The 23130-nt window shown below is 41.4% G+C and overlaps 1 protein-coding gene across 2 annotated transcripts in view; it reads left to right on the top strand.

Annotated features, from left to right (window-relative positions):
- SEMA5A (semaphorin 5A) overlaps nucleotides 1-23130 on the top strand; it is a 471369-nt gene that overhangs the window by 344111 nt on the left and 104128 nt on the right. For both annotated transcript variants that reach the window (XM_029215912.1, XM_029215913.1), the window contains one exon: nucleotides 1542-1746. In XM_029215912.1, the coding sequence (XP_029071745.1) occupies nucleotides 1542-1746 (205 nt within the window). The remainder of the gene's footprint in view (nucleotides 1-1541; nucleotides 1747-23130) is intronic.

Below are 23130 nucleotides of genomic sequence, written 5' to 3'. Positions count from 1 at the left end.
TTCCTTTATCTTACTCCCCTCTCTTCTTGAAAATTCATCACTGTTGGGGAGAAAGCAAGTTTCCTCTGCCCTTCTAGATTCTTCTGACCAGTCTAAGAATTAAATTGACATGACACAGATTAACAGGAGAAAATTCAACAAAAGTTTAATAACATGTATACATGGGAGGGACCCAGGAAAACTGAGTAACTCACCCAAGTGGCCGAAACCCTCATCTTAAATACCATCTTTAGCTAAAGATGAAAGAGCATGTTGAGGGTAGTGGTTTGAGACTTCAAAGGGGAGGAAAGCAATTGACCTGGAGATAGAAAAGCAAATCCTTCGTAGATAAGTGTTTGCTGGGCCTACAGAGACAATGGGACCCCGAGTGGGCTCTGATCTCTACGCCCTGCTGAGTTTCTCCCACCACACTTAGCCCATATTCTTTGCTGATATATCTGGAGATAGCTCTATTCCAGGAACAGGCCCTCCATCTAAATTTTTTAGGCCTTTAGGGGGAAGGTCAAAGTTTCTTCCTGAGTCTATTGGGCCTTCTTTTTTTTCAGCTCGAAATAATCCACACGCCAGAAAGACATTTTGGGGTGGGAAGTTTTGCTCCCCTGCCCCATGTTTTTTCTCGGATGCTCAACTCTATGTGAATTTTTTGCTTCTTCTAGCTCAGAATATGGGCACAAAGCAATAAGGCCAGCACAGTGTTTTGTAGCCCATGTAAAAGACAGTAGAACAATATCACATAGTTTACAGATTAAAATGACCTAATTCTATCTCGGTGGAATCCATGTCTTGCTTATAAACCCGCCATTCCAAGGAAAACTAGCAAATCTACGTGATGCATGTGATTGCTGTGTTTTCCACCTGGGAACCTGATTTGTGTGACAGATTGAGTAGTGTGCACTTAGCCAGACAGCTCCCAAGGGACTCCACATGTGATGCGGAGATTTTCTGTATATGCTGTTAGAATTGAAGTTAGCAACGACTTCTACTCCATTTTCTTCAAGCTTCTGATCATTCATTTATTTTTCTTTAACTTTTTATTTTATATTGGAGTGTAGTTGGCTAACAATGTTGTGATAGTTTCAGGTGTACAGCAAAGTGATTCAGTTAAACATATACACGTATCTATTCTTTTTCAAATTCTTTTCCCATTTAGGTTGTTATACAACGTTGAGCAGAGTTCCCTGTGCTATCCAGTAGGTCCTTGTTAGTTATCCATTTTAAATATAACAGTGTATACATGTCAGTCACAAACTCCCTGACTATCCCTCCCCCCACCCATCCCCCCCAGGTAGCCATAAGTTGGTTCTCTAAGTCTGTGAGTCTGTTTTGTAGATAAGTTCATTTGTTCTCATCGTTCATTTATGATGAGAGTGGAGAGACTCCCCAAATATAACAAGTTCAAACCTAAAACGGGAGGAACACCAAGGATGGGGACTTTGGCGGAAGTGGAGAAGGGAGCACATTGGCCCACTCAGGTTTTCAGATTCCCAGTCGCCCTCCAGCTGGGGTGGCTGGTTCCAGTAACCGCATGTCTTCTTCTGCAGTGCGGCACCATGGACCAGGGCCTGTACGTGAACCTGACGGAAAGGAACCTGCAGGATGCTCAGAAGTTCATCCTGATGCATGAGGTGGTACAACCAGTGACTGCAGTGCCCTCCTTCATGGAGGACAACAGCCGCTTTTCCCACGTGGCCGTCGACCTGGTGCAGGGCAGGGACGCACTCATCCACATCATTTATTTGGCCACAGGTAGGAGCTCGCCCTCCTCTGAGGAGCTTTCTATCATCTCCTGATTTTGTGTTTTAAATTCTAAACATGAGATCTCAGTGTCAAGCTTTGGGCCTGTCTTCTTTCCTCCAAGCCGCAAAGTCCAGGATGCTTCCTTATCTTCGTCATCCTCCGAAAATAATCTCATCATTTTTTTTCACTGTGTTAGTTATAATTTTTATTGGAAAACCAATGCCTGATTTCTTTCTTTCAATTTCATTGAAGTATAGTTGATTTACAATGTTGTGTTAATTTCTGCTATGCAGCAAAGGGATTCAGTTATATATGTGTGTGTGTATCCTTCTTTGTGTTCTATTACATTATGGTTTATCACAGGATATTGAATGTAGTTCCTGGTGCTATACAGTAAGACCTTGTTGTTTATCCATAATATGTATACTATTTTGCATCTGCTAATCCCAAACTCCTAATCCTTCCCTCCTTCAGCCCACCCTCCCCCTTGGCAACCACAAGTCTGTTCTCTCTGTCTGTGAGCTGGTTTCTGTTTCATAGATAAGTTCATTTGTGTCGTGTTTTAGATTCCACATATAAGTAATATATGGTATTTGTCTTTCTCTTTCTGACTTACTCTGCTTAGTATCATAATCTCTAGGTCCATCCATGTTGCTGCAAATGGCATTATTGCACTCTTTTTTATGGTTGGGTAATATTCCATTGTATATATATATATATAATCATACCTTTATCCATTCATCTGTTGATGGACAGGACGTTTCCAGGTCTTGGCTATTGTAAATACTGATTTCTTAACTAGTATTTCTCAACTACTCATAAAATACATCTTTTCTTGGAAAGACCATTTTAATTCAGATAATTTAAGACAGTGAAATTTGTTAGAGGACATTGTCTGGTGAAATGTTATCCTGAGATTGTCATATGATTTCCAATTGGTTTACAAACAGTGCTCACAGCAATATATTCCTGTTGTAGGATTGTAGGTAGAAGCATTCTGAAGAATATGTTTGGGGGCATAAATAAGAAAATATTTTACAGAAAACACAGGCAACAATGCTTATCAAATTATCAGTGACAACTAGACCTCTTCGGTTTCCACAGTAACTCACCTGTTGAAGGCAGGTTCCATCTCTGTTCATTACGTGAAGAGTGCTGGGTGCCCTAGGCTGGCCTCATGGCTGGGTCTTAGTTTTACAAACTTGCCCAGCTCTTTCTTGCTTCAGGTCCTCCTGTATAGAAAATCCCGCTTTGTGAAGTCCACCCCATCCCTACATCCTCTGTCCAGTGTTTTGTATAGTTGGCACTTTTTCATAGAACACAGTTTCCACTGTTGTTGTTAATAATATCTTATATCCATCAGTTGGTTAATTTTATTTACAAAGTTGCTAAGATTTACTGAGCTTTTACTATTTTGCGGTTCATCTGAGTGCTGATGAAGTGAGATGGTGAGCCGACCAGCAGCATCTTTCTCTATATTCCTGCGGGGACAGCACATAACGAACCAACCACTAAGGAAATCGTGAGAAGTGATGCCAAGCTTATGCAGTGGGTGTGACTAAAGTGATGTGGTAGGAGAGCCAGGAAGGCTCCTGTGCTTGGCCGATGAGGTTAAGCTGAGAGCTGACCAAGGAGGAAGAGCTGGGTTTGCACAAGGAGGGACACAGCCAAAGAGCCAGATGCAGCAGTGGTCAGCTGTGGCCGGTGCTGCTGTGTGGTCAACTCAGCTAAGGACAGAGATGTGACCATTGCATCACCAAAGGAGGCCACTGGTGCCTCTAAAGGTCAGTCTGAGGGAGGAGTGGGGGACAGGGAGGGAGCATGGAGGAGGTTAGGGGGAAACAGCTACCATGAGCAAGGCTTCCGGAAGCTATTCAGTGAAGGCCTGTAGAAGATTGATGTGTTAGCCTGAGGGGATGGGACCTCAAGTCTGTTTTAAGAGCAGATAAGGAATTACCATCACAGTGTCTATCTTGCTCACCAGAGTCTAAGAAGGAACCATGACCCTTTTTCTGCTATTTTCATCTTAATTCCCCCATAGGGTGTGGTAGCTTGAGGAATGAATGAAATGGACCTTTCCAAAATTTTCCTATTTTATTTTCTCCCATAAATGTTCTGGTTGATGCCACAGAGAATAGAGTCCTCTTGGAAATCTAGGAGGCTGTTGAGTTCCTCATCAGTACTTGGAGGAGGGATGGTGAAGGGAGATGGGCTGGTCCTGAGCAGGCCTGGGTAGGTCAGCACAGAGCAGCCTATGACCTCAACTTGAGAAACCTGACCTAGTCCACAACCAAGACCATGGGAAGGTCATGTTCGTTTGCATTGTACTTATTGGTTTGTAGATGGCCATCTTCTTGCTGTGTCCTCACTTGGTGGAGAGAGAGATCATCTCTCTCCTGTCTCTTCTTATAAGGGCACTAATCCCATCATGGGGCTCCACCCTCATGACCTAATTACCTCCTAAAGGCCCCACCTCCAAATATCATTGCTTTGAAGATTAGGGCTTCAGTGTGAATTTTGGACCTCTCACATTCAGTCCATAGCAATGAGCAACTTGTTCTGTCAACTTAAAACATGGCCACTGGGATAAAATGTTTGAGGATTTTTATTACAAACAACATGTTTGAACAGAATCTAAATCAAATTCCAACAGAACAACTTAGATAAATTACCAATCTGAGATTAAATTATAGTCAGCATCTGTGACTTTTTAAACAGTACAGCCTTCTAGAAACTTGCTTGCTCAAGTCTGTTTTGAATGATCTCATGATTGGGCTGCTGCTCTTCCCCTCCCCCTCTGGTTCCCATCCCCTCCCACGCTAAAGCTAGGGGATTAGCTCAGCCTGAAGTAGCTATGGTTACCCCAGTCTGTCTGATCCTGGCTCCAGGTTTGCAGTTCTCATTCTGATAATGATAGACTGCAAGCCACTCAGCAAATATGTCCTACAGAGGTTCACTTTTTTGTTCTGCAGACCTGATTTGTTGCTTTTGTTTTAATCTGCTGCCTGTTTGTAAATTCAGTCATGGCATAGCAAGATGTACTAACAGCAATCACAGGATGGGATTATGGAGAACGATGCCATACATAGAACTCTTCTGCAGTTTCCATGACTGACTAATCAGGTTGTTTGTTAAACTCAAGGGGAAGGGGTTTTGCAGTGGGTGAAGACCCCTTCCAGCAGGGAAATAACCATGGATACATGGGGTCCCAAAGAGAGCCCTGCTCCCAACCACATGAAGGGACTCAGGGCAGACATGCAGAGTTCTCCTAGCATCTGGATACATAGATGTTATTTGTTTAGACTAGTTTGATGATTCTAACTTTAGGACCTCTTAAAGTACAAATTTCATGTCTCAACCAAGTTCTGGATCTTTTCATTTATCTCTTATAGCACTGATGAATACATTTTGAAGGTGATCTCTTCTTTTACAAGTTTTAGTTCAGAATAAAATTTAGCTTTAAAGGATGTCATTTTTAATGGTCCAGCAAATAGCTTTCTTCTTTATTTCCAAGGCACTGAAATGTAAAAATGGAATATTAGAAAGAATATCCAAAAACGCCAGTCTGTTTTAACTAAACCAGCTAAGAGCTGAACAGCTCCTAACAAGTAGGGATGACAAAGATTACAGAACTTGACCTTTAAAATTCAGAAGGCTGATGTTTATGTGGCCTTTTATTTATATCTCGCCCAAGTAGTTTACATCAAGTCAAACCTTGGATGCATTTGATGATAAACTGCGTCCACATGCTGTACCTCATTCAGGAATTAATAAGTGCTCAGCAGACAGAGCATGAGGGTAACATTCACAACCAGTGAATGTGAAGATGGAATACTTCCTAACTTGCTAATAAAATCAGTTTGATATCTTGGGTTTGGGAATCAGGTTTTGTGATAACTTATTTTCTCTCACCTGGAGTTTACTTGAATAAGCACAAATTGGATAACTCCTATCCATGGCCATTTTAAAGCTGGTTAATTTTATTTGTCAGTATTATCTAAAAATTGAAGTGAAAAAACCTCTGTTCATTGTGCAGTTCACTTTGCTTCTTGCAGCTTGAATGGCATTTCCCTGCTGGCCACCAGGGAAGGCTGTTTGACTCAGGGACCACCCCCCTGAGTCAAACAGCCTTTCCCGGACCCCTTCTGGGTCTGTTTTCGTGCTACTCCCCTCTCTCTCCTGTTGGAAATCCGGCCGCGGTTAGGCACATTATCTGGGCCATGACTGTGCTGATATTTTGTAAGTTATTCCTTTGAAGGTCTTCTCAGAGCAGGAGACAAAATGGCAATGGTAACTCCTTTAGGATATTTATGACTGGAGATCTATACGTGGCTGTGTCTTATATCCAAACAGCTGCTCAGTGCCTCTCTACAAAGATAAAATTAGCATCATGTTGACCATCCGCGTATTCTGGGAATCTTGATTTGCGGAGCCCTGTCTCTTCTGGCACCTCTCCCTCTGTGATAGTCCTTTGCCAGCTCCACGTGTTCTCTCTGCCCCTCACCTATGGCTGTTGCTCTGCCCTTAGCTATGGTTGTTCTAATTCTATGGTATCTCCCTGGAAATACCATTCAGTTTCAGAGTTTCTACTGTCCTCTCTAGGGTGGAATATGTTACTTTATTTTCACTTGATCTCGATTCCAGTGTGTCTACCAATCTGCCCCTTCTCCCATATGCTTTCTTGTTTTTGTTCAGGTACCACGTTCTATAGTTTTGAACCCTCTGCCACCTCTGCTAACCATTTATTTTATTTTTCCGTAATTGTTTGTTCCCTTAACTCAAACCCTTCTTATTTCTGGAGCGCTATTTTAGACCAGTGTCTGTTCAACGGGGGCATAGCTAAGACTCACCTCGAGGGCATGAGAAATGTGGGTTCCTGAGCCCAACCCCATGAGATTCTGATTCAGCACAGAGAGTAGGGTGTTTCTAACAGGATCCCAGATCAACTCAATGCTGAGCATTTCTGGTCCATATTTAAGTACTGCTGTTCTAGAGGAAATAATAGTTTTGTTTTGTTTGTTTCTTTTATTTTTTAATTTAGAATCACTTCTCTATAATAAACGTACCTTGCCTCTCTCTGTGCTTGGGCCCTGACATTATTGTGATTGATTTCTAATTGTTTGTGATGCAGATATAAAATCTGTTATCCAACATGAGCGGAGCAGACATGTTTACAGCTCATCTCTGTAGTTGCTGGTATGATTTGCTAACTAGTTAGCAAAACAGATGTGACTTGATTTGAAAGAAAATGTTTTAGGATGCAGCAAGCTGATACAGAATGACTAAAATATATCAGGCTAAAAAAAAGTCAGAAATCATATGTAATAGAACCTGGTGGTCTAGGCAGGGATAGGGAAAAGTCCTAGGAATGATTTCTCTGAAATAAAGGAAGAATTGAGTCTGCACATTTCAAAACACACCATATTTGAGCAATATTGACTCAGAATAAAAGAACACTGAATGTAGTCAGGTTAAGTCCTTAAATTGCAAAAGTAAAGAAAGAATTATTCAGGTACTCAGGAGAACAAAATACCTACAAATGGAAAAAAACGTTAGGTGGCTCCAGAACCCTCTCTGACTGCATGAATCTGTGAAATGTGGTCAAAAATATTCTGAAAAAAAAAGAAAATATGAATCAAGAGTATTATATTCAACCAGGAATAAAGAAAACAGGCAGACATGCCGCAAAATGAAAATCTCAAGCAATAGAATAAATACCAGGAGTGTCTTTTACAAGCAAAAACAAGGCTAATTACTGGCTAGATTCAGCCAAACAAATGATGGAGAAGCTTTGAGAAGGAAAGGAAAACAAAATAAAACAAAATAATGGAACACTCAAGACCAGATTTCAAGTAAAGCAATATATGTAAAAATTGGAGGAAAATTGAATGTGACTCAAGAGTTTCATTCTAGACTAATCTTTCCTTCAAAAATAAAGGTACATGGAGAATTTAGGGATATAGCATCTATCAAAACAGAAAACCCTGATTTCTAGTTAAAGAAGAATATCAGAATGGAAATATCAGGAAAGAAGTCGTGGAAAAAGGGTGGGTGGTGAACTGAGGATCCATTTTAATTTCAGATGAAAGAAAAATTAAAGTGTCCTATAGAACATGAAGGCCTCTGAGAGCTGGTGAAGCATCGTGTGTACAGAACACTCAGAGAAGGTCCATGAACTGGACATGTCTTAAGCCCCTTCTCAGATTTCCTTGGCCTTCCTTTCTCCTGGACCCTCAGCCTTTTGCTCCATCTCAGCTGTCACCTGGGCTGATAAATGCCTGGGCAGGACCATGAGGTTCTTCCCACTGGTGCTGACCAGCTGATGGCCAGGCCCTTGTGCCACTTCTGGACATGGATGAGACACCACCCCACTGGCCTGGGATATAGCTTCTCAAGCAGATGCTAAAGGATCTGGGAGATACAATGCGGAAGTGCAGGGGTATTAACTCCCGTGAGGCTAATCTCAACCAACAAGAGGCAGGATATGGGAAGGAACCACCTAATAAATTCCTTTCTCTTTTTTCCTTCCAATGGGCTATTCAGGAACTCAATGGGTTCTTCACGTAGCCAAGCAGATATCTCTTTGTGGCTCAGCATACAGGAGTGGCCCATGGTGACCCTTCACGCAGCACTACTCCCCTCTTCCCGCTGTATCTCTTCCCTCACTCACACAGCCCTGGGGTTGTACCCCTAACGATGCATCAGCTTCTAATCCTTGCTTCATACGCTGCTTTCTAGGCAATCACACTAAGGAAGAATTCACCCAACCATGCAGAGTTGTCCGGTTACAAACGAAGGCAGGGATAAATGATATATGCTCTATAGACCATAGTAAGGCTTTAATACAAATATAATAATAATAATGAGGGAGGGACAGACCTCAGGTATTGCCTTGAACTAAAGTACATAAGACTTAAGGACCCTAGGGAAATCTTTACAGGCACCAAAAATTAAGTAATACATTTACTGTTGCCGTTACTATTATCTCCCTTAATATTTATAAGCAATTTGTAACTACCTAAGTGTCACAAGCAAACATTAATTTGTGAAAATCTGGGACTTCCCTAGTGGTCCAGTGGTTAAGACTCTGCGCTTCCAATGCAAGAGGTGCGGGTTCAGTCCCTGGTCAGGGAAGTAAGTTCCCACATGGCCTTCAGTGCAGCCAAAAGAAGTATAAAAAAAAAAATTGTGAAAATCCTATAGGGGAAAGGTTTTTTACAATCACTCCAAATTCTGTCCTTTTCACCGGAAATTGGAAATCCAAACCTAATCTGGATTTTCTCTATATGTGCCCATTTATGTAAGGCGTTCCCTAGGCTGAAAGGGAGCATTATGTCGTTCTAGTGCTTATTTGATAAAACTTAATGAATTTTGAGTTTAATGATAAAGTAATTGTAATGAATAACAACAATGTAGGAAAATTCCAATTACCTGGTGTTATGGTTAAATTGTGTTCCCACAGAGGATATGTTGCAGTCCTAACCCACCAATAGCACAGAATGTGACCTTATTTGGAAATAGGGTCTTTGCAGATGTAATTAGATAAGATTAAGTCATACTGGAGTAAGGTGGACCCTTAATCCAATATGACTGGTGTTCTTTTAAGAAGAGGAGAAAGACACTCACAGGAGAATGACATGTGACAACACAGGCAGAGATTGGATGTGGCTGAAAGCCAGGGACCACCACTGATGGACAGCCACCACCAGAAGCTGGGAAGATACAAAGAAGGATTTTACTCAGAGTCTCCAGGGAGCATGGCCCTGCCAACACCTTGATTTCAGACTTTTAGCCTCCAGAACAGTGAGATGATAAATTCCTATTGCTTTAAGTCATTTAGAACACGGTGTTCTATTATAGCTGCCCCAGGACACTAATCCACCTGGGTATACTTTTTCACTTTGCACCTGATCTTGCAGCCAATTTAAAACGTTAGCCTGGCTTTCTCCTGCTCCCCTGACATTTCTCAATGTCCTAAACGTAACAAACAAAATTAGTATTTTATATTAGGATCTGATAAACTCTATGAGTGTATTGAACAGCATTATCTATTCATAAATCCTCCAGGATCTTAAGTCAATATTAGAAAACATGGGATAGATTTTACACTTCACCTAATATTATATAATAAATTGAGGATATGACTTTGTATTTATGCATATTTATAAATATAGTAACCATCCATTCATTATTCATAAAAAAAGACACCAAAAGAAACAAAATCAGTATTTTAGTATTACTTTATGTCAGGCCCAATTAAAATGAAAAATCTGTTGAATACAATTTAATATATGCCAAATCACTTAAAATGGGATAACAACAATTAATTGTTTTGTTTTACTAAATATAGGAACCTTAATTTTTACTTTTTAATGTGTTTTGGTTTTAAACATGTTTTCTGAGTAATTTTAGTACTTTATGCCTAGTTCCCCAACCACAAAATAATCTGAAGTTATACGCTAATTAGTAAATGTCCCAATTTACTCTAAATTGATGTAATCCACTTCTGCCTTTAGAGAGGAGACAGTTTTGCTGTTTTCTTCTCCGTCTGCTTTCTCTCTCCTGCCTTTCTTGGTTTTACACCCATGTAAATAATCTGAAGTTATACGCTAATTAGTAAATGTCCCAATTTACTCTAAATTGATGCAATCCACTTCTGCCTTTAGAGAGGAGGCAGTTTTGCTGTTTTCTTCTCCGTCTGCTTTCTCTCTCCTGCCTTTCTTGGTTTTACACCCATGTAAATCTTTCATTCTGTCTTTCATGTTTCACATGATCAGGATTGACTGACAGTTGCCCCAGGTAGTAAAGCGTTGCAGTCTGTGGCCGAAAGAAATACAAACTATCTCTCTTCACCTCATCTTTTCATATAAATCCTGCCCGATGTGCATTTTTGATATAACCTCTTTAGATGTCATGGCAGGTCCTACGTCATGTTCCCAGGCCTGCTGTCCTCCTGTTTCTACAAAATTCTAATTAGTATATCATTGTTTCTGTGTGAAATGATGTCATAACTCCAAACAGGTTTTGGCAACATCCACCCAATGTCCCAGGTTTTCTTGTTTTGTGAATTATAGATCTCCACTTCTGCAGAGAAACATTCAGACCACTTACTGTGAGGAATTTCCCTGGGGGTCCAGTTTTTAGGACTCCAAGCTTCCACTGCAAGGGGTCTGGGTTCGATCCCTGGTGGGGCAGGGAACTAAGATCCCACAAGCCATGCCGTGGTAAGGCGAGTCTAATGTAGATCACCATTTATTGGAATGCATAATTTAGGATATGTTTTTGCAGATACTTTTATCCTGGAAATTCAGTTATGAGAAGACTCACTTGTCTGCCAATGTGATGATGAACCTGCAAGTGTTATAATAAAAGAACTTTTCTAGTTGATCTTAAAAACCAACATCTCCATAGGTAATAAATCTCCCAATTAAATGGCTACTTCATCCTCATTCATTTCATCGTCTGGAACAAAACACATTAAATACATTGTACAATTATTACCAACACTTGTTAACTACTTCTCTTCATATGAAACTTGTTAAAAGGGATTTTATCTAAATATATATATATATGTAATCTTAGCAGTTTAACACAACTTACGTATATTATCTTGCAGCTTCTGTGGGTCAGAAGCCTGGGCTTAGCTGGATTATCTGCTCAGGGTCTCACCAGGCTGCAGTCGAGATGCTAGGTAGGACTGCAGTCTCATATGAAGGCTGGACTGGGGAAGAATCCACATGCAAGCTCATTCAGGCTGTTGGCAGAGTTCATGTCCTCGTGGCTGTGTAACTGAGGGGCCCAGGATTTTGCTGGCTCTTGGTAGAGGCCACTCTCATGTCCTACAGGCTGCCTGAAGCTCCTTCCCAGCCAGGCTTCTCTGTCAAGGCTGCAAAGAGCCTTTCTTCTCAGGGAAGGTCCTGCCCCTCTTTGAAGACCTTTTGCCTGATCAAGTCGGGCCCACAAAGGGTAATCCCACTGTAGCTCAAAATCAACTCATTTGGGATCTTAATGATACCTGCAGAATCCCTTCACTGTTGCCATATAATGTCACCTAATCACAGGAGTGACATACCATCATCACAGGTTGGGCCGCTCAGGAAGAAGGGGTAGATATGTGTGTGTATATATATATATATATACACACCCATGTAATTGTGGAGCCACTCTAGAAATTTGCTACTACAGGAAGTCTCTTGAAACACCCACCCCGTACCTGCTACCCACTCCCACCAAACAGACAAACCAACAAAAGAGCTCCTAAATATAAGTTTGCTTGTGAAAGTTTCAAATTAAATGTAAAATGTTTCTCCTTGGGACAAACATCTACACTTTGAATTACTAGGGCTGCTCATACGTAAAGGGAAAAAAACATCTCTTGCTCTAGTTTGAGCTGCCTAGTTGCATCAGTTATTTGTTCTGTGCCTGGTCATCTAGACCCGGCTGAAGTGCTCATGGCAGAATGAAGTCATTTTTCATTGGCTCCGGCGCTCCATGAGCTAATGTCTGCACTGGAAAAAAAAATCAATAATGTAGAAGTGAAAGGCAGGGGGGAAATGCCATATATTCTATGGCATTTAACAGATAATTCCCTCACAAGCCAAAAACAAAAAAACAAATGAAATATCTTACAACATTAAAAATGTAAGGGCCATCACCATGTCTGCCTTCTCTCTCTCTTCCTTCCTTTCTTTGTACTGTGACCTTGAGGCGTGGGCCTCTCCTGACTATAGAGATAAACACACACCCTGTCAGGAGAATCCTTCTGACATCACCCTACAGGCGGGGAGGTGACTGCCTGTCTCCCCCAGGTAGTGCTGCCTCTCTGACACCCAGTTATTCCAGGACTACTGGGGAACTCTCAGGATTCCCACAAGAAGAGCCTGTCGGATGCTTGAGGTTGACATGGACCTCTGTGAACACACAGGATCAAGTTGCAGTTTTGTGATTCCTTTGGGAATGCAAGGAAGAGACTCTTAGGACTCTCCCACCCCTCCACATTGCTGGTGAACATTAAAGTAATCTGTGAAATTGCTGTCAACTGGTCCACCACTGTCATTCTCTAAGCTGTTAAATCAGAAAGCAACATTTCTTAGTACCATAAAATCTGGAATGATTTGATTCTGTTTATGATGTGTTAACAAACTGAATCTTTGCACTAGGAAAACTCGGCCAGAGTGCTGGCCCCTCTCACTTTTTGAAAGGAACATGGTCTTCAGAGTAAATCATTCTAAAATGATTTCGTCTGACATGCAGGAGGACATGGTAATGGAAGCTTTGCAAAGGTGTCGGGTTGCTTGGGCCAAAGTGGACCCACATCTGATCACGGCAGCAAATTACTTGTAGGATTGTTTACACCTTGGCTTTGACCATCTACCTTTTTCATTCGTCTAAGCACTTTCTACCTTCCTTACTGGCTTGTATATATGACCCTTGCCTAACAATGATGACCAAGCATTACTAAGCAGATTTAGGCCATGGCCTCCAGGTAATTAAATTCTAAAAGACAGCAGTGCACGCAGAAGGACCAGGAACGAATAAGTGCAGTCTCCACCGAAAGATGAAATATCATTAGCAATGACATTATATACAGGCTTTCTTCCAGAAGCTGTTACTCAGGAGAGTGACTGGAAGAAAAAAACACCCCATCATTTCTTTGCAGAGGAGATGTGGGTAGAGAAATCCCTTAGTGCAAAAAGGAAGAGATTTGACAGACCTAGGAGTAAGAGAGCACTAAGGTACAGGGGGTGAGGTATACCTGTTAATATTATAGTTCCCACCTGGAGCCCATTAAAGGAAGTGGTGAATTAACCCAGGTGGAAGGAATTCATCCTCCCGCCAGGATGCCTGCAGCAAACTGGGATTGGTGCAAACAGCTTGATGGTGGTGTGGTTATTGACAGTGCAGGTTTGCAAACAAACCTGTGTGGGTGTGGGAAGCCGTATTTGTCATTTGCAGAGATGTCAACATCAGAATTTCTTTTCATTTATTTCTTGCAAAAAAATTGGATAATCCCACGGTGCTATTAAAAAGCTGTCCAATTATTTGTTTATAATATTTTCATCCCCCTTTCCTCTTTGAAATATTGAAGTGGCCAAATCGATGTTTCTTAAGTAGGGTATTTTATGGTCTTTAAACAGAATTATCTTTCCAAAAAGATGCTGCAGAGGTTCTTATCAAGGAGCCATACAATTCTCATAGTGTTAAGAATGGAATAATTTTTAAGCCAATGTCCCTAGGGGCAAATGCTCTTCCTACTTGGTCTTATCGGACTTACCTGTTGGATAAGTAAGTATTTCCTTAGAGAAGCTGAGGACGTGACTTTTGCTAATGAGACCTTGTATGAAGAATCAAGGCAGCCCAAACCTAACCAACTCCTAAAGTCAAGAATATCAGAAATTATAATTATGTACGAAGTTACTCTTGTAGACCAAAGAAAAGTGAACATGAAGGAAAAAGGTACCTTCCCCTGCTGTGCATTGGCTGATAGTAAATGCTAAATCAATGCTGAATAAATGGGTAGATGTCCATCTGGCCATCCAGCCATCCTTCAAGTCACCAAGCTCCATTGTCATTGTGTTAACGGAGCCCAAATATGAAAGAAAGAAGAAAAAAAACTCTGAGCTTTTTAACCATTTAAGAGCATTTAATGCAAATTAACTTTTTGACCAAGTGAATAATTATCCTCACTTTTTTTATTTCTGAAGGCTACAAAAGCTTAACTCTGTTTGAAATTTTTAAGGCATTTTGAGATTAAAACAATGTTCAGGGGGCAGTTCTTGTTATCTAATTTTAGTCTAATGTTGCCCTCCAACTGAGTAAAATGAAACTGATTAAATATGTAATTTTTTCTATTTGAGGAATTAAACTTGAGTGGAGAGAAAGGAAAAGAAAATTTGCTCGAGATAGGTGGTTTTTTTCTTTAACTAGAAAATATGTGTTAAGCATTGTTATCATGTGAGGCTAAAATATTGAGAATCATCTATAATTAGTAAAAGTTGCTTACAATGATCCTGAGTTAAGAGCAGCAGAAGTTGGTTTTCACACCCCCAGAACAGATATGAGGTTTTCATGCCCTCAATTTTCATGTATTTGTGTTAATGATACAAATTTCAATAATTGTCTAAATATTCAAAATCTCATAAAAAATGAAATCCTTACCTGTAGTATTGGAAGTGATCTCAAAGATTATCAGTGTAGGCATTTAATGTAGGCCCTCACTGGTATAATCAATTAATTTTAAAAATCTGACCTTGACCATAGCAAAAGAACACTGGTTCAAAGTGAAAGATAGCCCCATTGGCAGAGACCTTGACTTGTCCTTGGTAAACTGGGTCTTTGAAAGGCAGTCTTCACAATGCACTGTTGCTCTTTGAGTTAAACTTTAATTTTCTGTTTTAAATTAGAAATTTATGTATTGCTTACATAATGTTGGCTTTTTTTTTTTTTTTTTATTGTGGGCAGCATTAATTTCTCTCTGCATGGACTGGATAAGAGCCAGTTGTCCTGGTCTTCATTGAATTGCTGACCTGTGATGATTCACCTGCAGCTTGTCTTCAGGACCCTCTAACTTTCAAAGCCGGGGTTCCTTAACCTGTACCTCTGGGTTACTCAGATTCTGGGGCCTTCCTGCCTTGAGCACCAGGTGTGCCAGGAACACGAGGACCCAAGCCCAGTGCCAGGTCTTCTTTCCCTGGCTGGGCTGTGACCCCTCACCCAGTTTTAGTGACTGGGCCTTTGACATCTTCTCTTGTGACCTGTGATCCAGTTTTCTCTACAGTGTCTGAGTTGTATCCCGTCTTCTCTGATATGTTCTCATCCCAGGAATCAGAGGGCCATTCCTGTGCCCTGTGGTTGGTGCCCACTCCCTCCTGCTCCAGACACTGACCTGTTACCCCCCTAGTCCTCTCTCTCTTGGTGTCTGATTGGGACCCTCACCTTGGCCTTCATGGTTGGAGGATGTACAACTGGTGTTGGGACCACATTGGCCCTCAGCCACTTGAATCCTAGTTTGGGGAATTTTGTTAGGACTCCTAATTTGTCTTCTGCCTGAGTAAGAACTGGACTGGGATGCCATGTGGGTCACAAATCGGCACCCACAGAAATTTCGGGAGCCGCATCGGAAAGTCAGCACTGAAGCCAGCAGGCCAAGGGCCCCGGAATCTGCATCGTTAGTGTGCGGCATGTTTAGTGTCTGAATACCCCAGCTTTTCATCTCAGGTGACGAGTCACAATGCAAGCCTATTCCCCCCACCACAGACATTTAATGACATGCAGCATGCCCGCCCAGTGGAGACCAGCTGGGACTTACCTGCCCCTTGAATAGTCGGTTCCTTATTTCAGACTCCCAATGTCATGGCCTTGGAAGTCCTCGCTCTCCCCACAATTTCTGTTCATTAATTTGGAGCTTATGCTCACGAAGTCCTGTGCACTCTTAGGCAGTCTGTGTTTCTCACGCTGTCAGACACAAAGTCGTCCCCTTCTCCAGACTGTGTTTGAAAAGAGCAAGACACAGCAAGTATTGTGTGAGTTTAGAAGACGCCATGAAGGCTCCATGGTCACCGGGAAGGTTTATTGGCAGTTTGCCGCCATCTCCCTACCTTCTCTCTCCCGCCCCTTTATCTTTTCACTCTTTCTCAATAGGCTCCCAATGAAAATTCTACCCATATCTCATCTGGAGCCTTTCTTCCTTGACACCTCTCCCCACATCCGGGTGCAGAGGGCAGATAAAGGGGAAGCGTGTTGGCTCCCATCTCAAGCTCTGTTCAGGACACGCTCCAGGGAATACCTGCCTCCATCCCAGAGGAATATTAGGGAATAGAAGTGTATGCACCTTATTACATACTTATAATGCCTTTTTGTGTGTGTGTGTGGTACGCGGGCCTCTCACTGTTGTGGCCTCTCCCGTTGCGGAGCACAGGCTCCGGACGCGCAGGCTCAGCGGCCATGGCTCACCGGCCTAGCCGCTCGGCGGCATGTGGGATGCTCCTGGACCGGGGCACGAACCCGTGTCCCCTGCATCGGCAGGCGGACTCTCAACCACTGCGCCACCAGAGAAGCCCTGCCTTTTGTTTTTAATACTCACTTCTATTGTAATATATTTGCATCTAAATTATCTTCCTATGGTGTAAGCACGTGTGTGTGTGTGTGTGTGTGTGTGTGTATGTCTTGAGGGGGGTGTATAGCACATGGTATAAGAGATAGGTGTGTTCATCCACCTAAGAAGCCAAGTTTGCAAAGGTCAAGAATTGCATTCTATATAGTAGTTTTCCATTTTTAAGAAGTTTTTTTGGGGGGGAAGTTATAGACTACTATTTTAGATATATATCTTATGTATAAGGAGTAATAACATGGGCACACCAATTTACCCACCAGCCAAGTCACACAGCAGAGCTGCACAGGTGTTCTAAAGGCCCCCCTTTTCACCACCACCCCAAACCCATGCCCTCTTTCCAAAGTATTCACTACCCTGAATTTTGTTTTTATTACTTCCTTGCTTTCTTTTATAATGTCACCATATTTTATTCCCTAGATGACATAGCTTAATTTTATATGCTTTTGAACTTTAGGTAAATGGCTCTATGTATATTCTCTTAAGATTCTCTCTTTAAAATTTTGTTCAACATTTTTTAAATTAACGATTCATCCATGTTCATGCACACAACTGAAGTCCCTTCATCTTTGCCATTATATACAGTTTTTCATTATCTGCCTGAATTTAAGGTAATCTTGTTGACTGGCATTTGGGGGATTTCTGGTCTTTTGCTGTTGTAAGTGGTGCTGCTACATCTGCCCCTGCATCCCTGTGCACATCCCCTGGAGCCCGTACCAAGAACTGTGTCCAGGACAGGGCTTCCCAATCATGGCAACCATAGAAAATGACATTCTGTATACGGCACATTGGAAAAATCAAGGCTACTTGCTACCACGGGCACCAACCCAGCAGGGCAGAGCTGCCCACGCTGCCTCAGGAGTGGAGGAGGTCTATATCATGGTACGTGTGTAGCCTAGTCATGGCCCATAACTTGCTGATTCACGGGGTACGGGAATCCTCAATTCTGCTACGCTCTTCCAAATTGCTTGCCCAAGTGTTTTGCAGAGCTCAGAGCTTCATTACACTTGATCCAGTTTGTGGCATTGCACAAACACATGTAAACTGGACTGTTCCACAGTGTACATTCTCTGGCTCCAACCCAACGCATCGCCCTTCTAAGGAACATTTAATCCTACACGTCTGTGAGCCACGGTCCCCAGTCTTCCCCACTTTGGTCAGGACACCCTCCCTCCTCGACCTGCCCTCATTTCCTTCTCTGCTGGGTGAATGCACATTCATCTTTCGAGGTCCAGTTGAAAAGTGTAGACTTTCCCTTCCCCATCCTCTCCTCAAAGACTGGTTAAGGGTTTCTCCCTCTAGATCCCAGAGACACAGAGACTTGGGAACAATGACCTGGCTTGAGAGGGTCAGAAACACCCCACAGAGGAGAGGGGGAACTGGCCCTTGGAAGGTGGGAGATGGTTGCCTGGTGGAGAAGGTTTGGACAGACCTTCCTGGGAGAAGGCACAGGATATGGAAAACCTGCAGATATAGAAAGGCATGGAGTGTTCTGAAAGGCGGAAGTGTTCTAAAAGGCTGGCATTGTGGATAGAGGGACAGAAGGTGAAGCTAAAATGCGGGATGTGTCAGATTGAAAATTTTATCCTAACAAATGGAAAGGGATTTCAGATGCATGAACAGATTTGAGCCAAAGGGGAGACACAGCTCAGTTTTGGGATATGCTGAGTTCCAGTTTCCTGTGGTAGGTCTGACAGTCGGTTGGAACTTCTTCTTTGAGGCCAAAGAGAAAGGTTTGGATCAGTAACAGAGACCTCAGATTGGCTTTGAAGCTATAGAAGTGGATGAGATCATGCCTGAAGAAAGCATGTGAAAATCTAGCTCCCAAATAGCTTGGAAATACCATATGCTAACACATATATATGGAATCTAAAAAAAAAAAAAAAAAAAGGTTCTGATGAACCTAGAGGCAGGACAGGAATAAAGATGCAGATGTAGAAAATGGACTTGAGGCCACGGGGAGGGGGAAGGGGAAGCTGGGACGAAGTGAGAGAGTAGCATTGACATATATACACAACCGAATGTAAAATAGATGGCTAGTGGGAAGCAGCCGCATAGCACAGGGAGATCAGCTCGGTGCTGTGACCGCCTGGAGGGGTGGGATAGGGAGGGTGGGAAGGAGGGAGACGCAAGAGGGAAGAGATATGGGAACATATGTATATGTATAACTGATTCACTTTGTTATAAAGCAGAAACTAACACACCATTGTAAAGCAATTATACTCCAATAAAGATGTTTAAAAAAAATAGCTTGGAATCTCAGCCACTAGTTCATAATTAGTGTAATGTAATGATTCAGGAAAATGACAAAATAATTTTCTCATTCCATTGAGTAGAGAGCTCTCTTTTTTCTTCCAAATTAATGATGCAAAATTACAAAAGTTCTTTGCATAGATTTTTCTCAGCCATCTCAGTCCACACCTAATGGGACCAGGCACAGTATAAAGTTTACCACTGGGGTGAGAGGGTAATTTAGACTCTGTGTTCCTGCCTGGTGACTGTCAGAGAAGGGCTGCCGACTTTGCCAACTGGGTCGTTGTTTTGTAATTTAGATAGAGTAAATCTAAGGTAAGTTATTACCTTCTAGAAACTTGAATTGTCTCCTTAACAGAATCATGAGAGTTAGAATTAAGCTCTGGGGTTAGAGGAGAGCTTAGAAAAGATACCCAGAGGACTCTATTAGTTGCACTCTCATTTTAAGTGGAATATGGTTTTTATTCACAGAAAACTCCACTGGTAAATTTCCTAAAAGCACCAGCTTATGATCTGGGGTACTTAAAGGAGTGTTTGGTTTCATTTTGTTTCTCAGTAAGGCAGTAGAGCTATCATCCACCCCTCTGCTTTATGTGCGGCCAGTACTGACAGAGGCAGGGAGCTTGCTCATTTTAGACAAAACTTGGGTAAGGATTATAATCTATAAGCTAAACATAGCAATAAAATAATAATACTGAATTCTCAGATAACGCATCCTGCGTGCCAGGCACTGTCCAGGCCTTCTGCATAGATAAGCTCACTGCATGGCCCCTGGCCTGTGAGCTGGACCCCAGGGTGAAGGAGACACAGATGTGAGTGACCTGGAGACAGGAGTCTAACCTGGATCATCGGGCTCCAGGGTCCTCACACGGAACCATGTCCTCTGCTTGAGCACCTACTGTGTGTCAGGCACAGACGCCAGTAAGATCACAGTGAATAAGACAGGCTAGGTCCCCCAGCACCTGACTACCTGGAATTTATATGCCGAGGGTGAGGATACAGGAATATGGTTTAAAAATAATACTTTGGGATAAAAGAATGTTGCATATAATTTATGACTAGGATGTTTAAGCTGGCTAACATATCTGTTTTTGAGAAAAAATAAGCCATTAGTTGAATCTGATAAACTGAGTTAATTAAAATCTCCTTTTCAGGCATACTGTAGCCAAGAAGGCTTGTTTTCTTCTTTTAATTCCCTTTTACTATATAAATGCGATACTGAGCTCCCAGTGCCAAGACGAATTTAATTCATTTGCTCAATTATGGGTTAAAAGAAAGAACTTTTGACACATATTAGCTGTCTGCTACTTTGGAGTCACAACTGGCTGAATTGATGAACTTTATATAATGATCTGTTGCTATGGTAACATGCTGCCCAGTGAGTGGAAGAGGGCATTTCATCATTACCTCACTGATAATGCTCAGAACAGTAACAGATGCAAATACAAAGTGCTTCCTTTTACTCTGCAGTAACTCTGGGTCGATGAGACAAACACGAAAAATGTCTTTTGGATACAACAGCAGAGAATCAAATAGAGTCAAATGCACAATTGGAAATAAGGTAATTCAGCTTCCCTGATTAGTGGCCTTGGTGTCCGCAGTGAATCTCCAGCCCTGTCACAGGCAACCATGATCAGAACTGCCTGTCCCGTTCACAGGTTTAATTTCTGTACTGGATTCAGCACATGGCAAGTTGAATAATAAACATCCCTTTAAAATACAACAGAACTTAGAAAAGTAGTAAGAGGAGAACAGAGTCAAGATAAAAGATTTAACCATCCAGGGCTTTGCAATAATCCTTCATTTTTATATCACATTTCCCTGAACTAGCCCTCTCTTTGTTTCATGGTGTGACTTTTCCCTCTCTTAAAACAAAAGTTTTCTATGTATCCAGTATGTTACAGCTCCACCCTCTTAAGTGTTTTATTGCACCTTAGAGGAAATATATATTTATTCCAAAGTGTTTTGGAAGTGCTTCGGGCTGCTATACTCAAGAAGAATTGATTTCTCGGCCTTTTCTCGTTGTTCAGGGTTCTCAAGTCCATTAGAGTTGATGCCGCTATACACGTAGGGCCATAGGACATGATGAATTTTTCTTTTAGTATTGTTTCATTGTTGAAGCTTTAATGAATTGCAGAAGGCTGTCTGATCATATACAAGTATGAAAAATCAAAAATTGTTATTGTTATTTATAGCAGTAGTAAATGTTATATTGAGCTGATCATATTTCTTTTCCTTCCCTATCCTTCTCCCTCCTTCCTTTCTGCCTTCCCTCTTTCCAAAAAAAATATTTTCATGAACCCTCAAAATTTCGGTGAAACTAAAATTCTAGACATCCTCCAAAAAGAAATTCATTATAATCAATGACCTTTCCCTCAAATACTGGAAAGCTCATTCCTGAGCACTCATTTAGTTCTAATTGCCCCCCAAAGACCACCAGGGTTGTTAGCATCAAGGTTGTGAGCAAGGCTTCCGCTATTTGAATTATTTTATGATGTTTATCAAAAAGCGTCAGTTTTCTACAATACTACGTGTTCTGTATCATCTCCTGCCGTATTTCTAGCCCGGGATCATATGTACAGGGATGAAGTGAAATACATGACAATATTTGATAATACCAGGCTGTTACTAAGATGAATCTTATGTTGCAATCATACAAGGAAAAAAGAAAATTGTCTAACATAGTTTATAATGCCTTTGCATTAGAATTTGGGTCATAATATCTTAGGGGAATGTGGAAAAATAATTTGCAGTCCAGTTTTGAAATTGCTTTGAGCAAATTATCTGGGTGACAAGATCTTCTTACTCTTGACATGGAGTCCCTCTGATAGCCTGCTCAGGCTGCCTTAACAAAGATAACAGAGTACTGCAGATTGGGTGGGTTAAACAACAGAAGTTGATTGCTCACCGTTCTGGAGGCTAGAAGTTCGAGATCAAGGTGTTGGCAGGGTTTATTTCTTCTGAGACCTCTCCCCTTGCCTTGCAGACGGGCATCTTCCAGACGTATCCTCACATGTTGGGTGCACAAGTCTATGTCTTAATTTCCTCTTCTTATGAGGACACCAGTCACATTAGATTAGGAACCACCCACATGACTTCATTTTCCCTTAATTACCTCTTTAAGGGCCCTATCTCCAAATACAGTCACATTCTGAGGTATTATGAATTAAAACTTAAACATAAGAATTTTGATGGGGTACAGTCCAGCCCATAATCATCCATATTTTATTATAAGGTATATTTCATACCAAATGAGAGATTGCTATATTTGAACATCCCTATCAAGATGCAGAATAGAATCTTGCTTAAACTATTGAATCCATGTTAATTAGTAAACTGATCGCTGAAATTTAGAGAAAGACCAGCTATTTTCCCCCAAAGTCAAAAATAGAGTGAATTTTCAACCACTAACAACTGAATTACATCCATTAGAGTTTATATTACATACAGCTTACATCACATAAAGCAATTAGTGGTTAGAGAGTCATTTTTATTGTAAAAGTTTTTTGTTTAAACCAATCTTTTGTCACCTTAAATCCTCTTTTTTTTAAAAAAAAATAACTGAAATAGAATATTCTAGGCATTTTTCATCCATTTATTCTCATGTTTGCCTCCTGAACTTGAGGAGATGAGAGTCCCTAGCCTGGTAGAGAAGTCAGGTCTGTCCTGGCTCCACTTGTTTATTAGTTCCGTGTGTAGGGAATTCTGGGATAAGATAAGCATGTCTGTAAATCATAGCTTAATCTTTGTCTTGAATAACCACTACTGCTTAATACAATGTTTTATCAGACCACCTGACCTTTTAAGAAACTTATCAGCCATACTATTACTGATGCACCATTATAAGGATTGTATATTATACCTTCCATATTTTCAAAACAAAAATACCTTCAAAAATTTAGAAACCGGCACTTGATTGATATGCAGAGGACCTAAATTTTGGCCCAATCGTCTGATCTTTGGAACTCAACCTTTCTGGGCTTTGCTTTCCTCACCTGCAAAATTCAAAATATTGTTGTAGGTTCCTTCCA

Source organism: Monodon monoceros, unplaced genomic scaffold (genome assembly GCF_005190385.1).
Source record: "Monodon monoceros isolate NGI ecotype Baffin Bay Population unplaced genomic scaffold, NGI_Narwhal_1 Super_Scaffold_12, whole genome shotgun sequence".
Classification (NCBI taxonomy): domain Eukaryota; kingdom Metazoa; phylum Chordata; class Mammalia; order Artiodactyla; family Monodontidae; genus Monodon; species Monodon monoceros.
Note: the sequence above shows the minus strand (reverse complement) of the source record. Positions and strands in the feature narration are given on the sequence as shown.